The sequence below is a fragment of the Lissotriton helveticus genome, chromosome 12 (genome assembly GCF_964261635.1).
Source record: "Lissotriton helveticus chromosome 12, aLisHel1.1, whole genome shotgun sequence".
Taxonomy (NCBI): domain Eukaryota; kingdom Metazoa; phylum Chordata; class Amphibia; order Caudata; family Salamandridae; genus Lissotriton; species Lissotriton helveticus.
The window spans coordinates 306,171,223-306,186,007 of NC_136073.1; the positions used below are offsets into that span (position 1 = coordinate 306,171,223).

The window sequence follows — 14,785 nt, forward strand, 5'->3', positions numbered from 1 at the left end:
CTTTTCTGTCGCTTAAAAATATGTCTTGCATTATGAAATTAACTTTAACCCAGGTCATGGAAGCTCAGTCCGCCAGGCCTTTATCTACTGACTGAAACAAACCGTACAACCCTGACATATTTTTTATCAGGGTTACTGGAGTTTTGCCATAGGATAAGGTCGACTAAGGTGGCTTTTTCTTTATCTGAATTACTTTACTGCCAAAGGTATAAATCACTGTATGAAAGGCTGAGGTGAAAGAACATATTTTATTTGCTTGTCACTGGGTGAAAAGGCTGTGCAAGCGAAAAAGGGCTTGGGCCAATCTGGTGCCAGGACAAACTGTTTACTGGGAGCATTTAACGTCCACACACGCACACACCCACACCCACACACACTGCTGCTGAGAACTCGGTGTGGGCAGCAGAAGGAGCTGGTACTTTTAGATTCATAGGTAAGAGGTAAACTCTATACAGGAAGTATATGCCAGACATTGGGAGACACGTATTTTAAAGTACAATATTATCTTCGTCTTTATTTTGTTTATTCAATTAGTTTTTTTTTTTTTTTTTAGGTTTTGACACTTAACATTTTATTTCTAACATAATCAAAAATAAATAAAGTTTTGGGCTTTGAACGCGCAATGTATCAGACATTTCCTTTTGCCCAGCACGGTTTAAATGTGTAGTTTTGAGTGAATATTTGTTTTAGGTGCACTAACATGAAATCTCCGTGGCACTGCTGTGATGACGCACGTTTCTATTCATTGCTCCTTTTTGTCTTCCTAGGCAATCAAGTCGAAACGGTCCACTTGGTGTCGCGACTCAGCTGGGAGACTGCCATACAGGATAGGGTTTTACGTCGCGATATGAGAATGGCAAACATGATGAGTGGCAAATGGTTTCTTCTCTCGTGTCTGTTTTTTGATTTGTGGTTAACATCGATTTTTGCAGATGGTATGTAGCATTTCTTTCATCAAGTATTTGTTAATTTATGCTTGTGTGTTTACTGATTGCGTAAGTTGCACCACCATGTATCAGCACTTGTCTCATGGCGCATCTCTTAAGAGGGAATGTAGAAAAACAAACACTCCCAAAGCAAATACGTCTGGCTCGTATATGATGCATGAACACAAAAACACACAATATACTGGTGGAATTTACCTACAGGCGTCCACAAAGACACACACATTACCGCACGTACAGTCACAAATGCACATAGACCACCAACAGATGTGTAGGAATCGATGCACTCAAAAAACAGTGGTCGAAGTGGGCGGGATCGACAGGGCACGGCGTGCCCTACTTGTTTCATTCCAAAGATTCCGTTCCCCTACTTATTTATTTTGAAAATGCGTCCCAGGGCACAATAAATCGCCATGTCCTATAGCTAATGCTCTGCGTTCCTGGCGTTCGGGGACGGGTGAGGCGGCAGAGAAGCGACTGAACTCAGTCTTTTCCTTCTTGCCCAGAGAAGACAAAGACAGTGTCCACTCGTGCTCTGCCGCCACAGCTCCCCCTCCCAACTCTTTCCTTCCATTCTTCCCTTCCTCTTTCTGTCTAGCAGTTCCTCTCTTTCTGAAAACCCTGACTTCAAGAAGGGGCTCTAACTCTCTTTTCTTTTCTTTGCTCCTCTGTGAAATGGATCTAAAAAAGAAAAACACTTTTGCTGGAAATGTGGTATTCTTCTAACATTTTAATTCCAAAGTGCAACATCAGGAATAAAAAGTAAGACAGAATGGTAGCAAACTGGCCAGATTGAATTTATTCACACCCAGACACATTAGCGCCACTTTTACAGCGTTTGCTAGAGAGGCGCTATTTTTGTTTTCTTGTCTTTGTTTTCCCGGGCTTGGAACTACTGCACTAATCCTGGAGGTACTGCAATGCATGGATTGGAAAACAAATGTGTACTGCGGCTCTGCGTTCAGGGATGTGGTCTTTTTTTTAACCATACTACTTACGTTTTGTAAGGATATAAGCAATGGAAATTGAAATGGGTCCATTCAGGGCCCTGTAGTCATGTCCTTAACTTTTCAGGCAAAAGCGCTCACTGATTTCTGAATAGTGAGTGTAAAAGCGTTAAGGTAACCATGTTGTTCCTGCTTACATTTCACATGGTTTGCAAAATTTTGCATTCCCTATGAGTGTTTGCTTTTTCCAGGATGATGTTACTGTTTTTTTATAGGCCGCACACTGCTCTTGTCTGGTGCGTAATTTATATTGAGCCACATCCAGTTGTTTATCCCCAGCAACAATTGGGTTGTAGTTGAAGGCAGTGTGGGTTTTTCTGAGTGGGGCAGTATGGTGTTCAGTGGGGGAGAGGATGTGGCACTATGGCCAGAGCTGCTGAATTTGGAACTAGGGAACCAGGGTTAGCCTTAATAATCAGTCCACCAGACCACTCTCCTGAGGGGACATAATCCCATGCTAGACCCTACTTTAGAAGGCTTTGCAAGACCTTAGAAGGCCTCGCAAGACCTTAGAAGGCCTGGTGTCTTAGCAACAGCAGGTGGACCCTAGCATGACAAGTGTAAGTTAACCTTCAAGGCTTGTACACCACAATCCATACTGAAGTTCACCTCCAGTCTTACGGGAAGACCTATGAAGCAGTACACACTGGAACAACAGTGACTCTGTCACTGATGTCACAGGACTCTTGAGAAGGGCCAGCTGTAGGGCGGTGCAACCGGTGGGACTGCATGGGATGCTGACTTTGGGTGGAGGCATCATGTTTACAAGTATATTATGGTTTTAAAAGCACTTGCTGCCTCCTTCCTGGCCTCCAGCAGTTTTCGGCAACAAAAAAATGTCATGATGACTCTGGTGATTAACGTTCTTCCTAGAGAGAGATCAGAGTTTTGTCTAGTGAAAGTTTTGACTCATGGAAAGGTAGCTCAGAGGGTTAATGTGCCCACTGCACAGAACCTGTACCATGCAGACCACAAAGTGCACATAATGTAAATAGGTCAGGCTTTTGTCAGAGAGATTATTTTGTTACTTGCAGTTTAAAAGTTAAAATCCTAAACATAGAACAGTGAGCTATTAACTGCCATCTAAGAGCTGCATACAAACTGCAAGGTATAAATTAGAGTGTTATGTTTTTTCTACCAGTCTTTGATTATCCTAATGTTGCAAAGAGTGTTCTTTTAGATAGAAATCAATTCTGGTTATTAAAGAGAACCCCCCAAACCATGGTATTACGTTTTACATTTTGAGTTTGTGTTTCTCCAGACCAATCACTATTAAACTATACGGCCTACTAAGATGGTTGCCATGTGACTCACACACTGTAGTTCTTAGTCTTATGTAACATTTGTTATACAATGATTTACACATGTAGGATTGATTGTCTCTTTGTAATGTGTGTGATGTAAAGTGCTCTGACACCCTGCAATGGTATGTAAATCAGATTAAATACATCTGAGAGAGAATTTTGTTATGGAGACTTGAGGGGCACAGTTAAAAGGTGGTAGTGAGGGAGTCCGTGGTGGAGGTGGTCATTGGGGGGCACCAACAAACATGAATGCACAAGGGTACCAGCAGTGCTAAGGCCGGCCCTGCCCTTAAGGCCAATCTGCCTCGCCAATAGGTACCTCCATTGGCCTTGTTTTCAGCAGTAGTAGCTGCAACTCACCAGGGATTTGCAATGCAGGAGTTGCACTCACACCAAACTAAGTTTGCAAACTTCACAATCTCTCTTCTTCATTCACAAGCACTTTTAACATGTGCTGCCTGCTGTGGGGTCACTGGAATTAATTATATTATTAAGGAGGACACAATTATACCACAGTGTTGACTAAATTATGTATTGAAAAAAAGGCTGTAGCGTAATGTAGTATATTTTATGATATTTTATTTTGACAAGTGTACCCACGCTAACAGTCTCTGGAAAGATTTGTCCTTGTTAGTACTAGAGTAACATACAAATACAGCAGTGAGAAAGGTCAACCTTTGCAATGGGCCATCCACTCCACTGCTGCAACACAAGTCATATTTTTTATTAACTTTTGAAATGTTTGAGCTACAAATAATTTATTAGTTAAAATGGTCAGATCATGCGGCAGATCTTGCATTATGTGGCAAATATGGCTGAGCCATCATTATATAGAAAACATTTGCAAACTAGGATATTTTGCCATTCATGTTTGAACTGCTGTTGTGGAAAAAGGGAGAAGTGCTGATAACAGAAACTCCATGTCTCGGAGACAAATGGCTTGTGCTTCCACATTTTGTTGTATTTTGGACATTCCTTGATTTCCCACTTTGTAAATGTATTTTAATATCAACTCATTGTAACCTTAAATAATCATGTGTATCCATTGGTTGATTAAACTGGGCAGTGAAATGCCAAACAAACACTAAAAATTGGGATGTTTGCATATTCTGGCCTCACCTCTGGTTCCACCCATTGATCCAATCCTTGGTTTATTCCCGCCCTCTGATTCTCCACCCACAGTTCCCCAACTTTTTCCCCCCACTTCGACCACTGACAAAAACACACATTATACTGGTAACCAAGGACATTCACACATCAAATACTGATGATTTCATGTGGATGCAGTGGAATATACCTACAGGAATCGATGCACACAAAAACTACACCTTTAAGCACACACACCGACAAACATACGGACATCCATGCAGGCACACACACATACACAAGCCACAAAGAGCTTCTATTCTTGTTCCTATGCAGATGCAGAGAAAAACGTCTACAGACATCCACGCACACACATGCAAACAAATATGAACATTCATGCAGACACCAGAGAACACAGACCAAAAGACAACCACGCACACATAACACAAAGGCACCCATGGAGACACAAAAAGCAAACATTATAAATATGAATGCACACACGGACCAACACACCACCTGCACACAAGCAGCACACAAGAAGGGACACATACACAAAGTCAACATACATACAGATATTTATTAACCCTGGACAAAGCACTACGCTACGCTCGCGGTAGTTTCGAAGTTTGCGCTTCTTCGCACTAGGCGAACTGCAAGTAGCACAGTGCAAACACGCGTAGTGTAGAGTAGCGTAGTGCAGCGGTCATTTTTTGCTTACTCGCGGCCCTCAACATCAAGTTGGCGACCGCAAACAAGCAAAATGACATCCCGGCATGACTTTTTCCTCGTTTGCGATCAGCTACATCAAGTTGCCAATCGCGAGCTTGGAAAATAAACCTCCCGTCGAGATTCTCAACCACGGGGAGGTCAGGTTTCTCATTGCGAGTGGTCGCCTATGCTCGCGACTGCTCGCCATGAGAAACTACCAGTCCGCGTTCAGAAAGCTGCAGCTCGAGTAAAAATTTACTCCAGTGGCAGAAAACTACAGCTCGCACTGTGCAAGATGCCGTTTTCAATGATTGCACAGTGCCGGATGCTTGTCTGCACTGTGCAATCATTGAAAACAGCATCTTGCACAGAGAGAACAGGGTACTACGCAGTTCGTGTAGTGCTACACGTAGCTCGTGTAAAGCGAAGTACACTTCGCGTTGCGCCGCGTAGCGCTACTTCACGAACTACGCCCAGCCCTAATATTTATACTCACTACGCGACTTGTGAATATCGGCCCATGAACAGACAGGTAAATAGATGGATTATGCCTACATGAGTGGGTGAATATCAGTGGGTGCATTTGTCTAAGTGGACAAGTGTATGGTTAGATGACTCCATGAATTTGTGGATAAATTAATGTTGAGACCTACTGTGCATGCAAACATGGAGGGTAGCATGACTGTGTACATGTGGATTAAATGAGGAATTAATATAGATGTGTGAGTGGGTATATACACAGATTAGAAGATGAATGTATTGATGCATAGGTGTTGGTGGATGAATGACTCATTAATCGATTCATCCATTCATAATCTTACTCTTCATCTTGTTTGAGACTTCATACAATCATGCACTTATGTAATCATCCAGCATTCATCTATAAACACACTTACTTATTCATCCATGCATTTACTCATCAATTCACCCACCCGGCACTCAATCACTCACCAAATAATTCTCCCACTGATGCTTTCATCCAGCTAACCACTGCAATTCTTACATTCATTCATACATATAACTTGCTCACAGAAACCTGCCAAAAAAATAACATTTTCACTTATGAGGAAAGTCACTGCCAGTTGCTTTTTCAATGCTTGTTGTGAACTGATTATTTTGAATCATCTTTCACAAAGACGCTTTACCTTTCTTAAAATTTTGATTTTCTTAAAATTACCTCAGGTGCCCAGAAAGACCCATGGTGGGAGTGACCACAAACAAGGTGCTCACACTTCCCTTCAGGGAAAGGAGGTGAGCAACAAACAGAATAAAAAGAAGGAGTTCTCAAAAAGCCACTAAAGTTCTCAGGAGGGTTGGGCCTGAGACTTCTCCCAGACCAAAGGCAAAGGGTATCAGACTAAAAACTGGGATCTAGCACAGGTTTCTGGATTTTGTCATGATTGTCATCAGGCAGGTCATGAGAAAGGAGATGTAGCATGCTCCAAAACGTCCCCCCAGTGGTGGACAATCCAAGGGATTGGCTGGTATTCTGAACCATTCTAACAGTGGCGTCTCCTCCATAGGGACGTGGGGGCGTCGCCCCACTTCTTTCTCGCAGTGTGAGAAGCAGAAATATAAAATGGTTAAACTACCATTTTATGTTTCTGCTTCTCGCACTGTGAGAAAGCAGAAGTGCCTGATTGTGGGCGGGCAGGTGGGTGGTCCTGTTTGAGGGCAGGGGGAGTGGCTTTCCCACTGTTGTGGGCCCTGACTGCTTTGTTCAGCCTGGGGCCGACCAAAGGAGTCATGCACACTCTCCCTTTTCTCTAAGTAGGCTGCATGCAGCCTATATAGAGAAAGGGGCCTCTCATCAGTCACCCGGCTGGGGCGCTGTGCACCTGCACCGCACCAATCACAAAGATGCCATTGCAGAATTGTGATTGGCAGAGGGGAGGGATGCTTCCGAAAGGGAGGGAGGCTTCCTATCGGCGGCTTTCCTGAGGAGAGCAGCAGGAAAACTTGGGACTGGGGGAGTCGGGACCATCCAGTAGCTGAGGCGGCGCGGTGAGTTTTATTTTATTTTGGTCCCACCAGGACTGCTTTGGGTTCCCTGTCCAGCAGGTCTGACTCTATGCCCTGGTGTGGCTGTTTTGCATAAAAACATGTGTGAGAAAGTGCCATCTTTCTTGCACTGGTATGCCCCCACTTTTTTCTGAATTGCTGATGTACTTTGACTGAGTGTGCCCTGGGTTCCTGCCAAGCAGGTACCCAGGGCCTGTGTTCCTTCCCTAAAAGCTGTGTTGAAACTAAAACCCAATTGGCATCTCTGGCCACCTGTCAGACCCTAGTAAATGGTACACTAGGTACCCAGGGCATGGTGACCAGAGAAGACCCCTGAGGACTGCAGCCCTTATTGTGCCACCCTCAGGGGCCCTGTACCCTGACACCCACACACTGCCTTTGCAGGCTGAGTGTCTAAGTACAGACCTAAACAAAGAGTCAACATGGCACACATCCCTGTGTGCCATGCCCACAGAACCCACTGCCCTGGTATACTTCAGTCACCCCTCTAGCTGGGTGCCCTATGCCAAAGGTGTGGGCACAGGTGCATGAGCCCTGTGCCCCTACAGTACCCAGGGCGGTTCCTGGGCACTGTAAGTGTAGTGATGCCATTAAGAGTATATGGTGCTAGGAGGTTATCATTACGAACTCCACAGCACCATAATGGCTACACTGAAGACTGATAAGTTTGGTACCAAACTTCTCAGCACATTAAACCCGCACTGATGCCAGTGTGGGATTTAATGTAAAATGCACCAGAGGGTATCTTATAGATGCCCCCTGAAAACCTAACCCACAATCTCCGTCTGGGCTGAGTGGCTGCAGAGGCTGCCACACAGCAGACATGTTGCTGTACCCCTGGGTGGAGGGCCCCCACTCTCCTGGGCCTGCAACAATGCACATCCTGGGCGAGGTGCTAGGTCTTCTCCCCCAGGATGGGCAGGGGGGAAGCTTCAAAGGCATGCCGCCTCTGTGAGCTTCTTCAGACCATTTGCTGTAACCAGCAACTGGCCCCCACCAGTTCTGACCCCCACTCTGGCGGGAAGACTGCCGGGAAAAACTACTTCAGGAAGGGGGGGGTGCCAGTCTGTGCCAACCCCACCCCTCAGGTGGGGGAGACGAGGTGAAGCACGACCCCGGGCTCCGGCCATCTTGAAGATGGGGACCTCTGCCCGATCCCAGCTAGGCTCCTGCCCTCCTCCCACAGGAGAGGAGCAGACTAAGGAGTGTACCCACCCCAGGACAGTTATCTATTGGTCCCTGCTCTTGCCCTACCTGTAACACCCCTAAATTCAGTATTTAGGGGATCCCTGAACCTTCCTTCTTCAGATCCCGAAAATAAAAGAAGAAAGAAGACCAAGAGGAAGAAGACCTGCTGTGCAGCTGTTAACAACAGGACGACAACAACTGACTTGGCCCCAGCCCTACCGGCCTGCCGACCCTGGAACCTGCTCCTGCCTAAATCCTGGTGACTCCTGCGGACAGCAACCTTGGGACACCCAGAGGACCTGCCAGCCTTGACCCTCTTAAAGACTGGGACTCCCCTCAGCGGAGGCTCTGCTGCAACCACCCCCCTGGTGCCAGCCAGTAAGCTCCGGACCAGCTCACTCTGCACCCGCCGAGCTCGGCCTGGGCACAAGTGATCAAAGACCACGAGAACGTCCCACCGGCAACTGGAACCCGATGTCCAGTGCACAAAGACTCTCCTCGACGAACCAGACAACGCCTGCAGACTCAGACCCAGGGGCCCCTCCAAACGCGACCAGCTGAGGGTAAGCTTTTCGACACCCAAAGACACCCCTGCACCCGGCGCCCTACAACCCCCTGTGCCTCCCTTTGGGGTACCAACCTGTGCTCCAAGATCCCAACTTACCTCTCAATGTGCTGGTCACCCCTGGAGAGTCTCCGCCCCCGAGCCTGCAGCCTTTGTTCACTTGTTACCTTTTCCATTGGATAACATTGAGCGCCCGACGGCTCAAAAGCACCCTACACCCAACCGCCCGAGTACCGCTGGCTGTGCCACCTTTGTCCTATTCTGCTTCCCCGTTTGCCCTGAACAGGTGACCAGGAGCCCAGCTCCCACAGTCACGTGGCCAGCTAGCCAGCAGCCACCAACTGGAGGCCCCACTGACCCCCATTGGATTACATTGGCCCTAACTATCTCTGCACCCGGCCGCCCCCTGCACCGCTAAGGGGTGAATCAACTGTACCTACCTGACCCTGGGGGACCCCTGAGTCTATGCCCCTAACCACAATTCCAGCAGTCCAGTACTCACCAGGAAACCGGTAACACACTTACCTGCCATTGAACAACATTGACTGGTTTTGACTCGAAAAATCTTCTGTCTATTTTTGAAAACTTAAAATATTCATATTAAATTATCCGAATTCTGAAATATTCACCTGTGATCAGGAGAGGAGCCAGTACTGTACCTCTTAGCTAAGAACTGAACCGCAAAAGTAATCCCTAGCGGGTTTACTAGTAACTTGTATTTTCTCCATAGGAATCCATTGTCTGCTTTTCTATGAAATTTCTTCTAAGTGTCTACTTTTGAAAACTAGAAATATTCTTTACAAATCATAAGAAATACTGAAGCGTAATTACTTACCTGTTTTAAGTTGAGACCCCAGCGCTGGCCCCAGGAGCCCAGTACTGCATTACAAAAGTAACGAGATCGTACCTAACCTGCAACCTGAATTTTCTCCCATTGGATAACATTGCCAGATTTCTGTTGAAAAGTTTCTAAGTGTGAACTTTTAAAATAGCTTTTTATTCCTGAAAAATCACTGCAATACCTAAAACGTTTTTGCTAAACTGTTTTCAGCTTAGACCCCAGGACTGAATCTAGGAGCTAGTCCTGGGATTACCAAAGTAATCTACAAAGTAATCAACTGTGTTTATACAAGACAATCCATTGAGCTCAATGCTAAATTGTGTGAAGAATTGTGTTGCCTACTGCAACCCCTGTACCTATTGTGTTTACAAAGTTTATTGCCTTTCTGCAAAGCACTCACCTGAGACCTCTCATATTGAGAACAGTATATTTTGATGCCTGTTGGTTCTAGAAATAAAACAACTATATCTTTGTTATGAAAACAATTGACCTGGAGTTCATTCTTTCAGTGTGTGAAACCCTTTGCTGACTGAGTGTGTACAACAAATGCTTTACACTGTCCTCTGGTACTGCCTTACTGCTCGACCAAGCTATCACTTTAGAGAGTAAGGTCACACCTGGCTTTAACCTATGCTATACCTCTGGGGTTTGTGGACTCTATACACACTGTACCTTATTCTGGTCCAGTATATATAGAGCCACTTTCTCACATTTAGACTACATGTAGGCTTTGAGCTGGTATGTTCTTTCACTGCAGAGAGCTGGCCCAAGAAGGGGCCCTTACAGACCTTGTTGGACTGTAATATGAGCGGCCTGGGAGGCCACCAGACTGTGACTTCCACAAGTCGATCCCCAGCCTGTGCCTTCTAGCCAGGACAAAAGCCTCGGAGGCTGGGTGTCCACTGCTGACACTACTCCTGGCTTCTGACCTCAGCTTACACTGACTGGCGGGGCTGGGTCTGTCCAGGGTCACTGATCCGCCTCTACTGCTTTTCAAAGGATATCTGGAGGAACGGGGAATTCCTGTGCAGGTCCGTGCATCTGCTAGGATGGTAGGGCTGGTGAGAAGCCAGTTGCACATCAGGCACCACTTGACAAGCAGCTCACTCTGCCCTAGACCTCCTGAGCTTTCAGGCACAGCTATCGGCCTGGCGGATATGGAAGTGATGGCACATACCTACTACTTGCCACCCGTTACTGGTTATGGCAGTAGCAGGCCCCTTTTCCTTTCCACAGGCGTACCGCCTCCTGACTTCAGCCGTCGAGGCACTACCACATTACATTAGGCCAGGGCAGGCCTCAATAACTCGGGCCCCCAAACTGTGAAAAATGAAAAGTTGGCTAGGCACTCACCTGCCAGGTTCATGAGGTCCCTATTTCCTTATAAGCCCCGACCCTTTCTGTACACATTGTAAATAAAGAGAACAGCTGAGGGCAGTGGGAGTGACAACATATATTGTCCAGAGCGGGGGCTCTCTGCAGGTCTTTTCTGCACGGATTTGAGAAGTGTTGGTAAGTGTGCCTCCAATATGTTGTCTGACCTACGGCCTAGTCGAAGCTCTTCACCCCCATTAACGAGGACGTCGTACCCATGTCACCACTTACTGCCTCCTATCGGAAAAAGACGGCTACACACTGCCCACCAAGCGATGCTCACTGACCGCAGTGGGCTGTGGAGAGACGTCCTTACCAGGAAGCCTGCTGTGGCAAGAATGTTCTCTATTTGGAGAAAACATGTGTAGGTTTAGACATAAGGTAATGCTTTGCTACATAGCGCCATGGACAACACCGATTGCCTTGTAGTGTGATGCAAGACTGCGTGCTCCTGGCCCACGCGCACTAATTGACTCGGAGTAAGGCTTTGCTAGATAGCAGCATGGACTCCACCGATTACCTTGTAGCAGCCACGGCTTCAGCACATCTCTGCCCTGCCCATGCCTCGTTCTATTAATAACGTTTTAAAACTTCATAGGAAATCCTTTTAGTTGGGTTGACGAGAAATTGAGATCACTTTGTTCTCAGTTTAGCACTGGGTTAAATATGGACTGCGATCAGCTTCCAGCCCCTAATATGCGCATGCAATATTTTTTTCAATGTAAAGCCACTGCTTGATGTGAAAATTTCCGGGGGAAATAATATATATGAAACTTATTTTAAAATAATCCAAAGGGTTTGCATCTCAGCAGGCAGCTAATGGCGATTGGGGAAGCGCGCATCTCGACTGCCAGTCCAAATGCTTAACTTCTCAGTGGGGTCCTAATGGCTCCCGGCAAAGCGCCTGTGTCCCACTGGTGTTCCTCGGTCCCTTGCACTATTCAGTGCCTTACACATGGTTACAGGCCACACAGGGAGTGCTGCAACGTCTATGAGGTAACAGCACACTCCGCTCGCACCCTGTTCTTGTCTGGCACAGGGCGACTTGTTCTATTAAGATTGTTGCCTCTTCCGTGGGGTAATTATGTATCTCGCAGTCTGGCACGAGGTCACTTCTTGCAGTGGGATTGTTGTCTCTTTTTTGTGGAGGTCCCAAGTACAGAACACACTTATATTGTACACACACCCTGGTGCACACGCCCACTGTACCCTGCAAACAGAAGGGGCAAATCCCTACTCCGCGAACTAAGCCCTTTCTGGCTCTGTAAAACAAGTACTGTTCAGTCGGACAATAGCTGCCCACATCATCTAAAGCGCCCTGAAGGAGCACAACTGCAGATTCTAATGATGAAGAAACATCTTTCTACTTGGGATTTTATGTAAATTTGTTACTGACTTTTCTGTTATGATGTTGGTTTAGTCTCAAACAGGAGAGAGTTTGTCGAGCAGCCACAGACGTTTTGGCTCTGGCAAGTAATTCTGTAAAGGTTTTGCTAGTTGGGCGGTGGGAACTTGTTACGCAAAAGGACACACTAACTATGTTATCACGCCGTGGCACTAGAGAAGGCACACCCTCACTTACACATTGAGTTCTCAGACACAAGTTCTATTCTTTGCCTATAATGTATGCAGAGGCGAGTCTCCCGGCATTCAAGGGAGTCTCTGAATTTTGCAGCAGTGTCTGGCTACTCCCAGAGATGTGTTCGCCAAGCCACCTTCCTCGAATTAGCTTGAAAATGCACCATTTGCCCACTCTTTTTTCAAATTTTTCTCAGAGGAAGAACCCCCCCGAACCCCTCGTAGGTGGTTCAGGCTCGCTCGCTACACTTGCTCGCTGCAGTGCAGTATTTACGCCTCACCACTTTCAAATGTCACCAGCCGCCATTGCATTCTAACATTCAGTACCACAAGTATTCGGATGACACACAGCTGTACTTGAAGATATCCTCTCAAGAAGATATTAAAATGCTAAATGATGCACTCTCACAAACTCAACAACTGTTAGCCCAGAAACATCTTTTGTTAAATACTCTCAAAACTGAATTCCTTCTGATTCCCCCCTCCACCCCTCAACCACTCTGCACCTACCCTGAACTGGGTTAAACAACTCACAGCTCTTAACTGCACCCCTCATGCGGTAGACTCTGCTAAATTGTTAGGGATCACCATGGACAAATACATTAATGTGCAAGCGTACATCAGTGTAACTATTAGGGGAGCCAACTTTCATCTCAACACTCTTAAGAAAATCAAGCCTTTCCTTGCCCCCGAAGACACAAGTCTGCTGTACAATCCCTGGTTATCTCTAGACTGGAATATGGTTTGGTGACCCTTGCTGGGCTTCCCAAAGCTAGCAAGCTAGCCCAGCTCAGAGCTACTCTAAACGCATCGGCCAGGCTCATCACCTACTCCAGAAAGCATGACCACATCTCCCCCAACCTTGTGCAACTAAATTGGCTGTCTATTGAAGCTAGGATACGTTTCAAGATTGCTTGCTTGACGCATAAAGTCATACAATACAACACCCCTGTTTAATCTTGAACTATCGGGCTCATGTCAGAACTTAAGAAGTATGTCCACCCTACTTTTAAAACCTCTGAAATAAAAATAAAATGATCTTACAATCGTGCTTTCACCAGTCTTGCTCTAAGAATTTGTACCGCTCTGTCTCCCGAGATCAGATTCAATCCTTCCACTGCATCTTTCAAGAAACATGTCAAACAGCTATTCTTGAGTAAACATTAACAGCATCAACTTGTTCTCATGCTCTGTCTACAAATTGGATTCTTATTTTACACCGTTGTTGCGCTTTATTGTGTGCTTGTCTGTTAAATTGTTATTTCGCTCTAGGGCACTTCTGATTCAGTACGGGTCGGGCCAACTCTCCAACCCCTGACCTTGATTGTTTACTCCCTTTGTTTGACGTTGTGTGGACTTAACAACACCTTTTGTACCATTGTGTTTGGCTTGATTCGTGTCTTCTCCACAACTGTACCACGCTCTGATACCTGTAAGGGTCTTGTTTGCGCTTTATAAAACTTTTCATATAAATAAATAAATTGCATGTGTATGGGGATGGAAGTGTACTCTGGAGAGGCCAGAGGACACCCTTGGGCTTCTTCAGTTTCCCTGGGTGAGGTGGATATTGAATCCATAGCTGCCTTACCTCCAAGCCTGGAGAAGTATAGACAAAGGCCTAAAATCAATGGGACTGAGGTAGAGGCTGGGAGGGATACAGGTGCCAGTTCCATTATGGTGGCTGCTATGCTGGTTTCCTGAGACCAAATGGCACCTGATGTTAGTCAGCAGGAGACCAGTGCTGACAATCAGACTAAGCTACATCCAATGACCTTGGACAGCTTAGAATAGGGAGGGACTACTGTCTCAAAGAAGGTAGTTGTGTCCCTTAAGATCTCAGTGGAATCTCTGTTGGGAAAAAAATTGGAAACGTTTGCAGGGGCAGAAGGGGAAAAGAAGGCTTATGCAGAAATGACGTGTCTCCCTGAGTGGATGTGTGTTACCACAAGAACACAAGCATAATGTTAGGGAAGTCAGTGAAGCTTGGATCCTCAAATAGTGGACCAATCCCCCAAAGGCATGAGAAAGGGCAAGAGGTCTGCTAAGGCAACTTTTAAAAGGTCATAGGACCAGGTGGAGAGTTCTCTTTAGGGAGATGTATTGGTGCCTGAGGAGGGACCTTCAGCTGATGGTGTCTGGCCTGACCTGGCAGAGCTCCTAAATGCTGG

At 46.2% G+C, this 14,785-nt stretch overlaps 1 protein-coding gene across 1 annotated transcript in view; it reads left to right on the forward strand.

Annotated features, from left to right (window-relative positions):
• Positions 1-215: 215 nt before the first annotated feature.
• The window catches only part of LOC144799804 (cocaine esterase-like), a 557,476-nt gene continuing 542,906 nt past the window's right edge, over positions 216-14,785 (forward strand). The window contains exons 1-2 of the mRNA XM_078671375.1: positions 216-433; positions 768-935. Coding sequence (XP_078527501.1) covers positions 848-935 — 88 coding nt within the window. The 5' untranslated portion in view covers positions 216-433; positions 768-847. The remainder of the gene's footprint in view (positions 434-767; positions 936-14,785) is intronic.